Genomic DNA, 19,271 nt, shown 5'->3' with positions numbered 1-19,271 from the left:
TAATTGACTTAAAAGTAAAAAAAAAGTTCATTTTTTTAATAAACTTGATTTTCTTTTACACTTGTATATAAATTTTCGCGAATATAAAATACGTTGACTTCTGGGAAAAAGACAAAATTTATTGCTATATACAAGTCACTATACACACTTTTTAGCCAAGTTTTTTTGGCCCTGAAAGTCAACGGGTTTTTTCTTTCATGGGTTTTTTACGAGTATAAAGAAGTTCAAGCTTATTTCAAAAATATATTCAATTTTTTGACTTTTTATTTAGTTACTAATTATTATTTTTCATATATGGTGTATATACACCCATAGATAAAATGTTCCTATCCCTGGAGATGCTTTGAATTACTACAAAGCTTTGTTGATTGTGCTATTTCTAATCTCTTTGAAAAACAATACACATTGCAGGTAAACAAATTTACATGGTGAATATGTGAAATATGTTTGGGTGCACCCAAAACTAAATTAATCTTGTTTCTCTGGCATGTTAAATACTCAGGAAGTCAGGATCAGTATTCAGTAGACTGGCCGATGGACAAAAAGCTGTTACGCATCCATCATGATCTTGAACTCGTCGAAGCAAACCACTCCATCTCCATTGAGATCAAACCTGCGGATCATGGCGCGGCACTCCTCGATGCCCTGCTCGGACCCCAGCATGGCAAGCATCCGCATCAGGCTCGCCGGCGTGATGCTCCCTTCGCCCTTCACCTCGTACATCGCGAACGCCTCCCTCAGCCCCCGGCACCGCTCCTCCTCTTCCTCTGTTTCCGGCCGCGCCACTAGCCGGAGGAACTCCTGCTCGTCCAGCAGCCGGTCTCCGTCGGTGTCGGCCAACGCCACGAGCGCCTCTGCGTCCTCCGCCGACACGTCCTCACCCAGCGCCGCCTTCATGCACAGCCGCAGCTCTGCCGCCGAGATCCTGCCGTCGGCGTTGCGGTCGAAGGAGGCGAACACGCTACTGAAGCGCTCGGTCGTCGCGGCGTGCACCATCTTCGCTTCGCTTGCTTGCTTCGGTAATCACCTGAGATTCGTGGCTGTGGCAGCAGTGTGTGATTGTGCGTTAATGTGCTGGGAGCCTGGGATTACTCGCTTCTCGCTAGCTTTGCTTCTGGTTCTGGTGCTTGGCCTCAAGTGCCTATGCTTATGTGTATATATACAGGCGGCACAAGTACGTACGTACAAGCGCGCAGCTAGCTGGTTGTGTTGATCGGTTCAAGGCAAAATTATTGAAAGAATTGATGAGGCCAAGGAACGGGTCGGTTGACGGTGTCAATTCGTTTTCAGCCGTCGTCGAGCATGCATGGTCTTCTGTGACAGAATATTTTGTGAAAGCTGAAAGTTGAACGAGCACATCGGGAGTATATAATGCATGCATGCATGGGCCTTTGTGACAGAATATTCCAGGCAAGCCAAGCCAGCCAGGGACTTTCGTCGGCTGCTGCTAATATGTTATTCGGTGTCTACTCCCGAAGCTTTGACGTGTCATTCCCACCCTCATTCAGGGCGCGCATATAATGGACTTGCATTGCCTCGCCGCCGCCGACGACCTCATGTTCCGGCCGTTCATCATGTTTGGTCTTTCTTTCCCCATGAGTAGGTAGCTCAAGAATAATTCTCAGTTAATCAGTTATCAGTATATGTGCTAGTATGTTACTGTTGCAAGCAAATGCCAAAGCAGTGACCAATAGTAATGGGACATGTAAATGAATTTTTTGGGACTAACGGTATACTATCTCCGTCCTGCTTTATAGGGGCCCTTAGTACTTTGTGTCAAATTTTGACAATCTATATAACCAACAATATGTTATCTACTCCCTCTGTCTTAAAATTCTTGTCTTAAATTTGTCTAAATACAAATGTATCTACTCACGTTTTAGTGTTAGATGCATCTATATCTAGACAAATCTAAAACAAGTATTTTGGGACGGAGGTAATATATGCTGCAAAAAGTATACCATTAAATTTGTATTTAAAAGATGATTCCCATCATATATTTTTTGTGACAAATAATTTATTTTTATTTTTTAATTTCATTGTCAAAGTTTGACACTAAATACGAGATGAGCCAATAAACCAGAATAGAGGGGGTAACAGATATACTTCTCCTTCCCTCCGGGCTTCTTCGGAATGTATCTTACAATTTTTTTGTCATAAATTCGGAAGGTTACTTTCCCTTCTGCACAGTCCACAACTGCACATGTGGTTTTAAAAAATGGCCTCCCGAGAATAATAGATAATTTTTCATCTTCTGGCATACTAGTATACAATAAAGTCAGTACGTTGATATGCCCATCTAATCCCAGTAGCACGTCTTTGGCCACTCCTATTGGCTTCTTTGTAGACTTATCTGCCATTTGGAAGGTTATACCTCGGTCTGCAAATTTTGCCGGTACCTTGTCATCAAATGGATATTTTGTTATCATAGCCACTTGTTCCTTAAGATTAAAACTCCTTTTATTGTTAATAATATCGTGCATGAACTTAGCAATAGTGGGAATCTTCAATATATCTGTCACATGCAAAGAAATTCCGAGATTCGCGAGAGCTTGTAGGAAGGATAAATAGAGTGCATCATTTTCTTTTTGAAAGAACCAGTGTATCATATTAAGCAGGGAGAAGATGGCAAATGCGTTCACGATCAAAAAGATTGATCATGGTGGTTACAAGAGGTTTCGACTGAAAAAGGAAAAGAAGGCATCTCAGCCTGGGTCACCGAGTGGTGTTTGTAGGCACTTTGCGCCGGCAGGCTTCCAGCAGTCCATGTCGCTATGGATGGCGGCCAGCGTGTCACTGATTTGTCTTGGCGAATTCCTGAAGATGCGATTGTTTCTCTCCGTCCATAGGGTGCATCATTTAAAGGTGGTCTGACAAAAGGAAGGGTTTTCTTTGTTTTACCCCTCTGTTTTTCTTTCCCTGTCTCTTTACCTTTATCTTGATTTCTCGAAGTCTGACTATTTTCTCCCATGATTGGATAGGGTGGTCTGGTATTTTTTGTCCACCCTTGGTTCTTCGGTTCTATCAACTTCTGGTGCCGCTTCTTCTTCATTACTATCACCGTCGACAGATTTTGCGTCGGGGACAACTTCTCTGTCAGCCTCTTTTTCTACTTCATTATCTTGTGCATTTTGGGGGACATGTTCTTCCCGTTCTTCTTCCCCAAAGAGGTGTTATTTGTCTTCTTCGGTTTGGCTCTGACTGTCTCTTCTCTTCTTAGCTTGTTCCTTCTCGTACCATGCATGTCCTTTGTGGTCCTACGTTCTTTTACCACTACGAGTTTCAATTCCGTTAGCAGGAACAAGATTATCTTTATCCAATTGAGGAAGAATTTCGTTCTCTCCCGGCCGTTGGAGAGCTGACGCGCTCGCCGCACCTCCTCTCCTTCCCATGTGTGATGAGAGCGGTTGGATAAGGTAAGTCGGGTGGGTGAGAGAAATAGAAGAACGTTCGGGACGACTTACATGTGTACCGAACGAATGGAAAAGGCTGACGTGGGTGATCTCATTGCTATAGGATTTATGTTTCATAATCAATGATCTATAAGACGGTCGGCGCCAGATCTGAAAATTCCGACGTTCGGAGAAATTCAATTCCGAACAGAAATGGGGGGGGGGGGGGGGGGGGGGGGGATTCACTCTTTGAAAAAAATACAGTAGGCACATAATCAATTTACATGGTGAATATGTGAAATATATTTGCAGGTGCATAGAAAAACTAAATTAAACTTGTTTCTCTGGCATATTAAATAATACTTCCTCGGTCCCAAAATAAAGGTCTCAACCATAGTACAACTTTATACTAGAGTTAGTACAAAGTTGAGACACTTAGGGCGCGTCTGGTTCAAGTTGTGAACAGTTACTGCATCACATACACTTCTCAACCCATCCTGGTTGAGCAAAAACAAACCCTAATGGGCCATCTGCAAGTTGTTTGGTTGCCTGCATCTAGGGTCCCTGCGTTAGGTAATACGCAAGTGCACTTTGTTTGGTTGCCTACATTGCCCCAAGCGGCACATGAACACGGCGTTTGGTTGCATACGGCGTACATGGTGTGCTTACCTTGTACCCTAGTTGGTGAGCTTACCCACAGTGATCACACCTAGCACACCAACGCTGCAACACAACAATGGCGATGAACTGGGCGAAGATGATGAAGTTCTTCAGCTTCAAGCCAAACTGACGATCCACCTTAGCACATTCCACTTTGACACCTCCAACCTTGCCACTGTCAACACTGCTGCCTCCGTGCTTTCGGAGTAAGCTTGTTCTACTGCATGCCTAGTCTTGAACCCTTTATGCATGGTTGCTGTTGCTATACGATGTCACTTGTGCACTGGCTTCTTCCGATGAATTGTAAACCCCTGAAGCCTTACCAATGAACACGGCATACCACTTGCTCTAGCAATGCACAAGAGCAAGAGTTGAAGCAGCAAATCAGTGGATCACAGAAGTAGGAAGCAAAGTAGCACACAAACAACAATGGAGTAGAAGAGAAGAAGTAAAGCATGCATAATCATACGGCATAGCAAGTTCTACCTAGCACTACCATGGTGTTATCCTACCACCACATCCAAAAGAGGGTGTCGTCCTACCACCGCAAGTTCACCATCATCGTGAGGGGTTAGTATATACCACCTCACCAAAATATACAGACCATCAAATAGTTTTTCAGCCCCAGCTACACAAAATGTACGTCATCATCGTCGTCGTCATCGCCAACGCCATCGCCGTCGGGGATCATGCAGGCTCACAAGCAGCACTACTCTAGTAGTAGTGCTTGCCAAGCCAGCTCCGGAACCACAACACCCTGTGAGCGTCTGCCATGGCAACGAACCCAGCACCCCGGGCCTTGTTGTCAAGCAGGTGGCTGAGAGCTGTCATGAGAGCCTCGTCGCTGAAGCCACCCTGGGTCATGACAGCGCCATACAGGTCAGGGTGGACGTCGAGGGGCTTGCACTCCCTGATGGTTGTTGCCACCTCCTTCACCTCCTCAGTCATGCTGCAAAAGACATTGATCTCCTCCTCCATCGGGCCTCCTCTCTTCCTCTTCCTATCATGGACGGGGTCAAATGGCTTCTCGAAGGGCTTGTCAAGGCCATCAAGGACCTCGACGTCCGGGGTCCCAAGGAAGTCTGGCATGGGAAAACAAAGAGGCTCCCCCGAGACAATGGCATGCTTCCCAGTTGCCAACCCGAAGGAGAAGATGTGTTGTATCTGGCTGTAGTTCTGTATGGGTGTGTTGAGGAACTCCCTTGGGTGGTCCTAAGAATGAAACACAAGTGTTGTTAGTTGCGATTAAGAGTAGGCAATGGTGGACAGTATGAAAAGGAAGAGGGTTGTGAGCTAGCCGCGACATGGCTGGCGTAGTGCTCTGCCTCTAGAACTATGGAACAAGTGTTCTCATCCCATGAGCCGCCGCTAAGGTCTCTCAACTTGGACACTTGGATCCATCGACCTCTCCACTTCCTCAGGTGGTTGTACACCTAGGTGGCAGACACCTCCTGCCCACAGAACTCGAACACCTGCTTCGCAACGGTGTTCAAGTGCACCTCCTTGAAGCCCTTATCAGTCCTAACTGTTAGGGAACATTGTATTTTAAAAATTTCCTACGATCACGCAAGATCTATCTAGGAGAAGCATAGCAACGAGCGGGAAGAGTGTCTCTACGTACCCTCGTAGACCGAAAGCGGAAGCGTTTAGTAACGCGGTTGATGTAGTTGAACATCTTCGCGATCCAACCGATCCAAGTACCGAACGCACGACACCGCCGCAATCCGCACAAGTTCAGCTCGGTGACGTCCCTCGAACTCTTGATCCAGTTGAGACCGAGGGAGAGTTTCGTCAGCACGACGGCGTGGTGACGGTGATGATGAAGTTACCGACACAGGGCTTCGCCTAAGCACTACGACAATATGACCGAGGTGGAAAACTGTGGAGGGAGGCACCGCACACGGCTAAGACAAATCTTGTGTCTATGGGGTGCCCCCCTCCCCCGTATATAAAGTAGGGGAGGAGGAGGAGGGCCGGCCAGAAGGGGCGCGCCCAAGGGCGGGATTCCTACTCCTAGTAGGAGTAGGTTTCCCCTTTTACTAGTCCAAGTAGGAGAAGCAGGAAAGAGAGGAAGAATAGAAGGAAAGGGGGGACCGTCCCCCCTAGGCCTAGTCCAATTCGGACCAGCCTATGGGGGGGGGGGTGCGCGGTGCTACCTCTTCAGCACTGCGTTGGTTTTCCCTTGAAGAGGAAAGGGTGATGCAGCAAAGTAGCGTAAGTATTTCCCTCAGTTTTTGAGAACCAAGGTATCAATCCAGTAGGAGGCCACGCTCAAGTCCCTTGCACCTACACAAACAAATAAGAACCTTGCAACCAATGCGATAAAGGGGTTGTCAATCCCTTCACGACCACTTGCAAAAGTGAGATCTGATAGAGATGATAAGATAATATTTTTGGTATTTTTATGATAAAGATTAAAAGTAAAGATTGCAAAATAAACAAAGATAGGAATAGATTGATGATGAAAGATTAATATGATGGAAAATAGACCCGGGGGCCATAGGTTTCACTAGTGGCTTCTCTCAAGATAGCATAAGTATTACGGTGGGTGAACAAATTACTGTCGAGCAATTGATAGAATTGAGCATAGTTATGAGAATATCTATGTATGGTCATGTATATAGGCATCACGTCCGTGACAAGTACACCGACTCCTGCCTGCATCTACTAATATTACTCCACACATCGACCGCTATCCAGCATGCAGCTAGAGTATTAAGTTCATAAGAACGGAGTAACGCTTTAAGCAAGATGACATGATGTAGAGGGATAAACTCATGCAATATGATATAAACCCCATCTTTTTATCCTCGATGGCAACAATACAATATGTGTTGTTTCCCCTACTGTCACTGGGATCGAGCACCGCAAGATTGAACCCAAAGCTAAGCACTTCTCCCATTGCAAGAAAGATCAATCTAGTAGGCCAAACCAAACTGATAATTCGAAGAGACTTGCAAAGATAACCAATCATACATAAAAGAATTTAGAGAAGATTCAAATATTGTTCATAGATAATCTTGATCATAAACCCACAATTCATCGGATCTCGACAAACACACCGCAAAAGGAGATTACATGGAATAGATCTCCAAGAGAATCGAGGAGAACTTTGTATTGAGATCCAAAGAGAGAGAAGAAGCCATCTAGCTAATAACTATGGACCCGAAGGTCTGAGGTAAACTACTCACACATCATCGGAGAGGCTATGGTGTTGATGTTGAAGCCCTCCGTGATCAATGCCCCCTCCGGCAGGACGCCGGAAAAGGCCCCAAGATGGGATCTCACAAGTAAAGAAGGTTGCGGCGGTGGAATTAGGTTTTCGTGGTGCTCCTCGATGGTTTGGGGGTACGTAGGTATATATAGTAGAAAGAAGTAGGTCGGTGGAGCCACGAGGGGCCCACGAGGGTGGAGGGCGCACCCAGGGGGGGTAGGCACGCCCCCTGCCTCATGGCCTCCTCGTTGGTTGCTTGACGTCCACTCCAAGTCCTCTAGATCACGTTTGTTCCAAAAATCACGCTCCCGAAGGTTTCATTCCGTTTGGACTCCGTTTGATACTCTTTTTCTGCGGAACACTAAAATAGGCAAAAAAACAGCAATTTGGGCTGGGCCTCCGGTTAATAGGTTAGTCCCAAAAATAATATAAAAGTGTATAAATAAGTCCATTAAACATCCAAAACAGAATATATAATAGCATGGAATAATAAAAAATTATAGATACGTTGGAGACGTATCAAGCATCCCCAAACTTAATTCCTGCTCATCCTCGAGTAGTTAAATGATAAAAACAGAATTTTTGACGTGGAATGCTTCTTAGCATAATTTTCAATGTAATTCTTTTTATTGTGGCATGAATATTTAGATCCGAAAGATTCAAGATAAAAGTTTAATGTTGACATAAAAGCAATAATACTTCAAACATGCTAACCAAGCAATTATGTCTTATCAAAATAACATAGCCAAAGAAAGCTTATCCCTACAAAATCATATAGTTAGGCCATGTTTCAATATCATCACACAAACCTTCTCATCATGCATAACCCCGATGACAAGCCGAGCAATTGGTTCATAATTTTTAACGCGCTTCAACCTTTTCAACCGTTACGCAATATACGAGCGCAAGCCATGGATATAGCACTATGGGTGGAGTAAAGTATAATGATGGGGGTTATGAGAGAAGACAAAAAGAGAGAAAGTCTCACATCGACGCGGCTAATCAATAGGTTATGGAGATGCCCATCGATTTATGTCAATGAGAGGAGTAGGGATTGCCATGCAACAAATACAGTAGAGCTATAAATGTACGAAAGCTCAACAAAAGAAACTAAGTGGGTGTGCATCCAACGTGCTTGCTCACGAAGACCTAGGGCATTTTGAGGAAGCCCATCATTGGAATATACAAGCCAAGTTCTATAATGAAAAATTCCCACTAGTATATGAAAGTGACAACATAGGAGACTCTCTATCATGAAGATCACGGTGCTACTTTGAAGCACAAGTGTGGAAAAAGGATAGTAACATTGTCCCTTCTCTCTTTTTCTCTCATTTTTCTCCCTTTTTTCTCTTTTTTTGGGCCTTCTCTTTTTTTTGGCCTCTTTTTTTATTTAGTCCGGAATCTCATCCCGACTTGTGGGGGAATCATAGTCTCCATCATCATTTCCTCACATGGGACAATGCTCTAATAATGATGATCATCACACTTTTATTACTTACAACTCAAGAATTACAACTCAATACTTAGAACAAAATATGACTCTATGTGAATGCTTCCGGCGGTGTACCGGGATATGCAATGAATCAAGAGTGACATGTATGAAAAATTATGAATGGTGGCTTTGCCACAAATACGATGTGAACTACATGATCATGCAAATCAATATGACAATGATGAAGCGTGTCATAATAAACGGAACGGTGGAAAGTTGCATGGCAATATATCTCGGAATGGCTATGGAAATGCCATGATAGGTGGGTATGGTGGCTGTTTTGAGGAAGATATAAAGAGGTTTATGTGTGATAGAGCATATCATATCACGGGGTTTGGATGCACCGGCGAAGTTTGCACCAACTCTCAAGGTGAGAAAGGGCAATGCGCGGTACCGTAGAGGCTAGAAAATTGTGGAAGGTTGATGGTGCATATTATCCATGGACTCACATTAGTCATAAAGAACTCATATACTTATTGCAAAAGTTTATTAGCCCTCGAAGCAAAGTACTACTACGCATGCCCCTAGAGGGATAGATTGGTACGAAAAGACCATCGCTCGTCCCCGACCGCCACTCATAAGGAAAGCAATAAAAGAACACCTTATGTGTCAAAATTGTCACACAACTTTTGCCATACGTGCATGCTACGGGACTTGCCAACTTTAACACAAGTATTTCTGAATTTCACAGTTACTCAACTAGCACACTCTAATATTACCACCTTTATATCTCAAAACACTTATCAAGTATCTAACTTCTCATGATATTCAATGAACTCAATATGGAAGATTAATTCCACAATTAAAGAAAATTACCATGCTGTTTAAGACTCTCAAAATAATATAAGTGAAGCATGAGAGATCAATAGTTTATATAAAATACAACCACCACCGTGCTCTAAAAGATATAAGTGCAGCACTAGAGCAAAAACTATATAGCTCAAAAGATATAAGTGAAGCACATAGAGTATTCTAACAAATTCCGAATCATGTGTGTCTCTCTCAAAAGGTGTGTACAGCGAGGATGATTGTGACAAACTAAAAAGCAAAATCATACAAGACGCTCCAAACAAAAAACATATCATGTGGTGAATAAAAATATAGCTCCAAGTAAAGTTACAGATAGACGAAGACGAAAGAGGGGATGCCTTCCGGGGCATCCCCAAGCTTAAGCTTTTGGTTATCCTTAAATTTTACCTTGGGGTGCCATGGACATCCCCAATCTTAGGCTCTTGCCAATCCTTGTTCCATAATCCATCAAATCTTTACCCAAAACATGAAAACTTCACAACACAAAACTTAACAGAAAATCTCGTGAGCTTCGTTAGCGAAAGAAAACAAAACACCACTTCAAGGTACTGTAATGAACTCATTCTTTATTTGTATTGGTGTTAAACCTACTGTATTCCAACTTCTCTATGGTTTATAAGCTCTTTTACTAGCCATAGATTCATTAAAATAAGCAAACAACACGAGAAAAACAGAATCTGTCAAAAACAGAACATTCTGTAGTAATCTGTAACTAACGCAAACTTCTGGAACTCTAAAAGTTCTACCAAAATAGGACGACCTATATAATTTGTTTATTAATCTCCTGCAATTGGAATAAGTATTATATCACGTTCTGGTAATTTTTAACAATTGTTTTGGTGAACAGAAAGTTTCTGGAATTTTCAGCAAGATCAAATAACTATCATCCAAGAAGATCCTATAGGTTTAACTTGGCACAAACACTAATTAAAACACAAAACCACATCTAAACAGAAGCTAGATGGAATATTTATTCCTAAACAGTACCAAAAAGCAAAAAACTAAAAATAAAATTGGGTTGCCTCCCAACAAGCGGTATCGTTTAACACCCCTAGCTAGGCATAAAAGCGAGGATGGATCTAGGTATTGTCATAATAATGGTAAGGTAAATCATGAAAACTCCTTTCGTATTCTCAATGTTCAGCAGCAAGTTTCCTTTGTGGCAAGCAAAAGTAATCAAAGGGGTTGAATTTAATAGGACAAAAGTCCCCAAGATCAAGCTCGGGAGGTATGGGTTCCTCCCTTGGCCCCTTATATTGCACAACCAATTCTTAATTACAGCGTTCTTTTGACAAAATGTCACGAGTCTTTGCTCAAGAGAAAAACCTAACCCATTATTCTGAATAGCAAAGTCATCATTAAGTTCAGAAATTCTATCAACTAGAACATCAGTAGGAACCTTTTTTCTAAGGTTTTCATTATAAGCAACATGATCCAAAGATTGTAAACGCATTATGTCTTCTTGATTAAAAAGGATAGCTTCTATGGGAGGATGACCAGCATCCACCCTATAATGCGCAAAAATTTCTTTAGCTTCTTTCATTATAAATCTGAACTCATGAGCCAAAAACATAGTAGCGGCACGCTTAACAGAAGAGTACTCAATATTAGAAAATTCTAGGAAAATTCTTTGTATGCAAGGATGCATATGAAGAAATTGCCTTTCAAGTTCAACTACGAGCAAGGATATTGCATCCGCAAGACTACTAGTTCTATGAAGAATAGAACCACCCATAATTTGCAAAGCACCGGCACAAGTAAAGAAATCTTGAATAACTCCCTTCCCAATAATATTACCACTACCGACTCGAAACTTTTTTGTATGCAAGATAGTAGGTTCCTCAGGAGGATCATTGAAAGCATCAAAATTTTCCATGTTATTATTATCGCTCTTATCAACGATAACCTCCTCAGATTCAGACATAACGGCAGCAAACTCAATGAAGATGAGAAAAGAGGGAACGGAAAAGAGGGCGAATAAAACGGCAAGGGTGAAGTGGGGGAGAGGAAAATGACAGGCAAATGGCAAATAATGTAATACGAGGGATAAGAGTTTGTGATGGGTACTTGGTATGTCTTGACTTGTGCGTAGATTCCACGGCAACGGCGCTAGAAATGGCTCATTGACGGGAAATCAAATCTTGACTTGACTTGGCGCACACCTCCCCGGCAACGGCGCCAGAAATCCTTCTAACTACCTCTTGAGCACTGCGTTGGTTTTCCCTTGAAGAGGAAAGGGTGATGCAGCAAAGCAGCATAAGTATTTCCCTCAGTTTTTGAGAACCAAGGTATCAATCCAATAGGAGGCCATGCTCAAGTCCCTTGCACCTACACAAACAAATAAGAACCTTGCAACCAACGCGATAAAGAGGTTGTCAATCCCTTCACGGCCACTTGCAAAAGTAAGATCTGATAGAGATGATAACATAATATTTTTGGTATTTTTATGATAAAGATTAAAAGTAAAGATTGCAAAATAAACAAAGATAGGAATAGCTTGATGACGGAAGATTAATATGATGGAAAATAGAGCCGGGGGCCATAGGTTTCACTAGTGGCTTCTCTCAAGATAGCATAAGTATTACGGTGGGTGAACAAATTACTATCGAGCAATTGATAGAATTGAGCATAGTAGGCATGACGTCCGTCACAAGTAAACCGACTCCTGCCTGCATCTACTAATATTACTCCACATATCGACCGCTATCCAGCATGCATCTAGAGTATTAAGTTCATAAGAACGGAGTAACTCTTTAAGCAAGATGACATGATGTAGAGAGATAAACTCATGCAATATGATATAAACCCCATCTTTTTATCCTCGATTGCAACAATACAATACGTGTCGTTTCCCCTACTGTCACTGGGATCGAGCACCGCAAGATTGAACCCAAAGCCAAGCACTTCTCCCATTGCAAGAAAGATCAATCTAGTAGGCCAAACCAAACTGATAATTCGAAGAGACTTGCAAAGATAACCAATCATACATAAAATAATTCAGAGAAGATTCAAATATTGTTCATAGATAATCTTGATCATAAACCCACAATTCATCGGATCTCGACAAACACACCGCAAAAGAAGATTACATCAAATAGATCTCCAAGAGAATCGAGGAGAACTTTGTATTGAGATCCAAAGAGAGAGAAGAAGCCATCTAGCTAATAACTATGGACCCGAAGGTCTGAGGTAAACTACTCACACATCATCGGAGAGGCTATGGTGTTGATGTTGAAGCCCTCCGTGATCAATGCCCCCTCCGGCAGGACGCCGGAAAAGGCCCCAAGATGGGATCTCACGGGTAAAGACGGTTGCGGCGGTGGAATTAGGTTTTCATGGTGCTCCTCGATGGTTTGGGGGTACGTAGGTATATATAGGATGAAGAAGTAGGTCGGTGGAGCCACGAGGGGCCCACGAGTGTGGAGGGCGCGCCAAGGGGGTAGGCGCGCCCCTTGCCTCGTGGCCTCCTCATTGGTTTCTTGACGTCCACTCCAAGTCCTCTGGATCACGTCTGTTCCAAAAATCATGCTCCCGAAGGTTTCATTCCGTTTGGACTCCGTTTGATATTCTTTTTCTGTGAAACACTCAAATAGGCAAGAAAAAACAGCAATTTGCGCTGGGCCTCCGGTTAATAGGTTAGTCCCAAAAATAATATAGAAGTGTATAAATAAGCCCATTAAACATCCAAAATAGAATATATAATAGCATGGAACAATAAAAAATTATAGATACGTTGGAGACGTATCACGCGGCCTCCCCTTGTGGCTCTTCTCTCCTTTCCACTAAGGCCCATGAAGGCCCAATACTTCCCCTGGCGAATTCCCGTAACTCTTCGGTACTCCGAAAAATAACCGAACCACTCAGAACCTTTCCGATGTCCGAATATAGCCTTCCAATATATCGATCTTTATGTCGCGAACATTTCGAGACTCTTTGTCATATCCGTGATCTCAATCGGGACTCCGAACAAACTTCGGTCATTAAATCACATAACTCATAATACAAATCATCATCGAACGTTAAGCGTGCGGACCCTACGGGTTCTAGAACTATGTAGACATGATGGAGACACATCTCCGGTTAATAACCAATACTGGAACCTGGATACTCATATTGGCTCCTACATATTCTACGAAGATCTTTATCGGTCAAACCGCATAACAACATATGTCGTTCCCTTTGTCATTGGTATGTTACTTGCCCAAGATTCGATCCTCGGTATCATCATACCTAGTTCAATCTCGTTACCGGCAAGTCTCTTTACTCGTTCTGTAATGCATCATCCTGCAATTAACTCATTAGTCACATTGTTTGCAAGGCTTATAGTGATGTGCATTACCGAGAGGGCCTAGAGATACCTCTCCGACAATCGGAGTGACAAATCCTAATCTCGATCTGTGCCAAGTCAACAAGCACCATCTGAGACACCTGTAGAGTATCTTTATAATCACCTAGTTATGTTGTGACGTTTGATAGCACACTAAGTGTTCCTCTGGTATTCGGGAGTTGCATAATCTCATAGTCATAGGAACATGTATAAGTCATGAAGTAAGAAATAGCAACAAACTAAACGATCATAGTGCTAAGCAAACGGATGGGTCTTGTCCAACACATCATTCTCTAATGAAGTTATCCCGTTCATGAAATGACAACACATGTCTATGGCTAGGAAACTTAACCATCTTTGATTAACAAGCTAGTCAAGCAGAGGCATACTAGGGACACTCTGTTTTGTCTATGTATTCACACATGTACTAAGTTTCCGGTTAATACAATTCTAGCATGAATTATAAACATTTATCGTGATATAAGGAAATATAAATAACAACTTTATTATTGGCTCTAGGGCATATTTTCTTCTGTCTCCCACTTGCACTACAGTCAATAATTTAGTTCACATCGCCATGTGATTTAACACCAATAGTTCACATCACCATGTGATTAGTTCACATCGCCATTTGACTAATACCCAAAAGGTTTACTAGAGTCAGTAATCTAGTTCACATCGCTATGTGATTAATAAGGTGTGATCATGTTTTGCTTGTGAGAGAAATTTAGTCAACGGGTCTGCCACATTTAGAGCCGTATGTATTTTGCAAATTTTCTATGTCTACAATGCTCTGCATGGACCTACTCTAACTAATTGCTCCAACTTTTAATATGTATATATATCGAGACTCAGAGTCATATAGATCGGTGTCAAAGCTTGCATCGCGTAATTCTTATCGACGAACTTTTTATCACATCCATAACCGAGAAATATTTCCTTAGTCCTCTAAGGATAATTTTGACCGCTGTCCAGTGATCTACTCCTGGATCACTATTATACACCCAAACTCATGGCGAGGTACACAATAGGTCTGGTATATAGCATGACATACTTTATAGAACCTATGGCTGAGGCATAGGGAATGACTTTCATTCTCTCTCTATCTTCTGTCATGGTCGGGTTTTGAGTCTTACTCAACTTCATACATTACAATTCAGGAAAGAACTCCTTCTTTGACTGATCCATTTTGAACTCCTTCAAAATCTTATCAAGGTATGTACTCATTGAAAAACTTATCGAGCGTCTTGATCTATCTCTATAGATCTTGATGCCCAATATGTAAGTAGCTTTTACCGAGGTCTTTCTTTTCAAATACTCCTTTCAAATACTCCTTTATGCTTTCCATAAAATTCTACATCATTTCTGATCAACAATATGTCATTCACATATACTTATCAGAAAGGTTGTAGTGCTCCCACTCATTTTCTTGTAAATACAGGCTTCACCGCAAGTCTGTATAAAACTATATGCTTTGATCAACTCATTAAAGCTTATATTCCAACTCCGAGATGCTTGCACCAGTCCATAGATGGATCGCTGGAGCTTGCACACTTTGTTAGCACCTTTAGCATCGACAAAACCTTCTGGTTGTATCATGTACAACTCTCTTTTAATAAATCCATTAAGGAATGCAGTTTTGATATCCATTTGCCAAATTTCATAAAATGTTGCAATTGCTAACATGATTCGGACAGACTTTAAACATAGATACGAGTGAGAAACTCTCATCGAAGTCAACACCTTGAACTTGTCGAAAACCTTTTGCGACAATTCGAGCTTTGTAGATAGTAACACTACTATCAGCGTCCGTCTTCCTCTTGAAGATCCATTTAATCTCAATGGCTCGCCGATCATCGGGAAAGTCAATCAAAGTCCATACTTTGTTCTCATACATGGATCCTATCTCAGATTTCATGGCCTCAAGCCATTTTTCGGAATCTGGGCTCATCATCTCTTCCTTATAGTTCGTAGGTTCATCATGGTCAAGTAACATGACTTCCAGAACAGGATTACCGTACCACTCTGGATGACCTACGATGTTCGGTAGTAATTTGATCGGAAGTTTCATGATCATCATCATTAGCTTCCTCACTAATTGATGTAGGAATCACTGGAACTTATTTCTATAATGAACTACTTTCCAATAAGGGAGCAGGTAAGATTACCTCATCAAGTTTCTACTTTTCTCCAACTCACTTCTTTCGAGAGAAACTCCTTCTCTAGAAAGGATCCATTCTTAGCAATGAATATCTTGCCTTCGGATCTGTGATAGAAGGTGTACCCAACAATTTCTGTTGGGTATCCTATGAAGACGCACTTCTCTGATTTGGGTTTGAGCTTATCAGGCTGAAACTTTTTCACATAAGCATCGCAACCCCGAACTTTAAGAAACGACAACTTGGGTTTCTTGCCAAACCACAGTTCATATGGTGTCGTCTCAACGGATTTAGATGGTGCCCTATTTAACGTGAATGCAACCGTCTCTAATGCATAACCCCAAAAGAATAGTGGTAAATCGGTAAGAGACATCATAGATCGCACCATATCTAATAAAGTACGGTTACGATGTTCGGACACACCATTAAACATTGGTGTTCCAGGTGGTGTGAGTTACGAAACTATTTCACATTGTTTCAAATGAAGAGCAAACTCATAACTCAAATATTCGCCTCCACGATCAGATCGTAGAAGCTTTATTTTCTTGTTACGATGATTTTCCACTTCACTCTTAAATTCTTTAAACTTTTCAAATATTTCAGACTTTATGTTTCATCAAGTAGATATATGTAGGAGATATGCCCTAGAGGCAATAATAAATGTTATTGATTATCTCCCTGTTCATAATTTGGTTTATGTTCCATGCTATAACTGCAATGATTCTCGAGTCTGCAAATAAAACGAGGCTTGCAGGGAAACTCATGTGCACGTGTGGGATAATAAACGGTAAAATGTATTCCTAGTCAAGCCTCTATGACTGGCTCAAGTATTAAATGATGATCCTGTTTTCCTGATCATGGGCATGACTATGCCGGCAATTTTGAGGGCACAATTATCAGAAGAACACTTGTGTTGAATCGACCCAATTTGATGTTATGCTATGAGATACATTCGTCACAAGTTAATGGTTAATAACACGGAGAAGTTAATGTTTGCACAATTCCTTAGACCATGAGAGTATCGAGTTCCTTCATACTTGCTTCGTGAACTTTGGGGTTTGTTAAACGTCATCCATAACTGGGTGGCTATTACGGCGGCTTACGGGTTCACGGAAATGTATGGCAAGTAACGAGATAGCTCAAGATTGGGATTTGCTCCTCCGACGATGGAGAGATATACTCGGGCCCTCTCGGTGTAGCGGTATCCATCATCGTCTGGCCAGACACATTGTGATTTGATCACTGGGATGCTGGAACACGGAAACGAGAAAAGAGAACAAAACTGGTAACGAGGTAACTTTCATGGTGGAAAAATTGTTGATCCACAAGAATGCAATAAATCTCACCTCGGGTGTTTGTGACATATCGCAAAGCAACAGGAATAGCTCACGGCAACTGGAGGTTCACTCGAATATTCATTCGTGTGGGTATAGGGGTCAATATGGGTGTCCACGGCTCCGATGTTGATCATTGATCGGAAGAGGTTCCAGGTCATGTCTATACTTCACCGAACCTATAGGGTCACATGCCTAAGGGTCGTCTATCTGCTGAATACTAGACAGGGAGTCTGAGAGAAAGTTTTCGGAAAAGGTTTTTCGGAGACATCAGAAAAGTTCTGAAAAGAGAGGTCACCGCATGAGTTCTGGTGAAACCGAAAAAGTTGTTTCGGGGTATGCCATTAAGTCAAAATGGTTTCGGCACATGCCTGATAATTCTTGGAGGGTGCCAGAATAGTTCTGGAAACTTTTTGGAATTTTCAGAAATAAAAACCGAAAATGTTTCGGAGCTGCCGGTACCACTTTGGTTGTTTTTCCCAGATGAAATTCACTAATCTGAATTTGTTTCAGAACGAATCCAAAATCATTTTAGTGGGTACTGGAATTATTCTAAGACCCACAGAAATATTTTCGGATTTAATGGACGCAAAAAAATTTCTTCATGAATAGTGAAAACGCATTCTTGTTTGCTTTTCGCAGATGAAAATCACTAAACCTAAATTGTTTTGGAACGCGTTGAAAATTATTTTAGTGGGTACTGGAAATGTTCTGAGCCCACATAAATATTTTCAGTTCGAACGGATGCTGAAAAATGTCGTCATGAATAGTGAAAGTGCTTTTTGCTTGGCTTCTTGGTGAAGCCACCTTGAGGGCCTTTTTGGTATTTCCCCCCTTGGCTTCTTGGAGAAGCCACCCTTGGGCTTGGCCTATAAATAGGGTGGAGGGGGCTGCCTAAAGGATCATCCCTTGCTCTCATACACATGCCATGCATTATCTGGCTTCTTCTCTCCCTCCCACGAAAAGAGTTTCGTACAGCCTTAAGGCTGTCTGGGTTCCGGCAGGAACTAGTTCTGGACGGCGAAGCCCTGCCGGATAGATGACACCGTATGTGTGCAACCCCGTAGAGAGGTCGTAGTTTCGATCCTTTTGCCCGAGGGGCTGTTTTGAGAGTGCCTCCCGAAGGGCTGTCCAAGTGACGGTCCGAGTTCTGTGAATCCTCCCGAAGGGCTGTCTGAGTGACTGTCCGAGTTTTGAGAGTCCTCTCGAAGGGCTGTCCGCGACACCGTCCGAGGGACTGTCCGACCGCCTCCCGGAGGGCTATCCGTGGGGCGGATGAGGGTATACATCCTCGCGGTTGGGAGGTTGTAAATCCTAGCTGCGGGGATCTGCACTGCCGTTCGTCATCGACTCTACTTCCGCTGCGCTACGAGTCGGTAACGAAAAATATCAAACCATGTATGCAGTCTCCATAGTGGTCCTGGGCTGGTGTGTAGGTCCAAAATTTTTTGTTTTCTGTCGCGTTCCCCAACAATATACCCATATCTGCTCAAATCATCTGTGAAGGTTAGAAAATAACGATACCCACCGCGAGCCTCAACACTCATCAGACTGCATACATCAGTATGTATTATTTCCAACAAGTCTGTTGCTCGCTCCATTGTTTCGGAGAACGGAGTCTTAGTCATCTATCCCATGAGGCATGGTTCGCAAGCATCAAGTGATTCATAATCAAATGATTCCAAAAGGCCATCAGCATGGAGTTTCTTCATGCGCTTTACACCAATATGACCTAAACGGCAGTGCCACAAATATGTTGCACTATCATTATCAACTTTGCATCTTTTGGCATCAATATTATGAATATGTGTATCATTACGATCGAGATTCAATAAACCATTTATATTAAGTGTATGACCATAGAAGGTTTTATTCATGTGAAC

General features: G+C 42.4%; 1 protein-coding gene across 1 annotated transcript; it reads right to left on the bottom strand.

Moving 5' to 3' along the window:
• Positions 1–243: 243 nt before the first annotated feature.
• On the bottom strand, positions 244–1,122 carry LOC109776116 (putative calcium-binding protein CML19). Its single transcript, XM_020334788.3, has one exon. The coding sequence runs from the start codon at positions 994–996 to the stop codon at positions 550–552; it is 447 nt and encodes a 148-aa protein (XP_020190377.1). The 5' UTR covers positions 997–1,122; the 3' UTR covers positions 244–549.
• Positions 1,123–19,271: the final 18,149 nt, after the last annotated feature.

The sequence above is a fragment of the Aegilops tauschii genome, chromosome 3 (assembly GCF_002575655.3).
Source record: "Aegilops tauschii subsp. strangulata cultivar AL8/78 chromosome 3, Aet v6.0, whole genome shotgun sequence".
Taxonomy (NCBI): domain Eukaryota; kingdom Viridiplantae; phylum Streptophyta; class Magnoliopsida; order Poales; family Poaceae; genus Aegilops; species Aegilops tauschii.
Note: the sequence above shows the minus strand (reverse complement) of the source record. Positions and strands in the feature narration are given on the sequence as shown.

What these genes read in the sequence shown, in the direction of transcription:
- LOC109776116 (XM_020334788.3), bottom strand. Translation starts at nt 996, where the DNA reads ATGGTGCACGCCGCGACGACCGAGCGCTTCAGTAGCGTGTTCGCCTCC.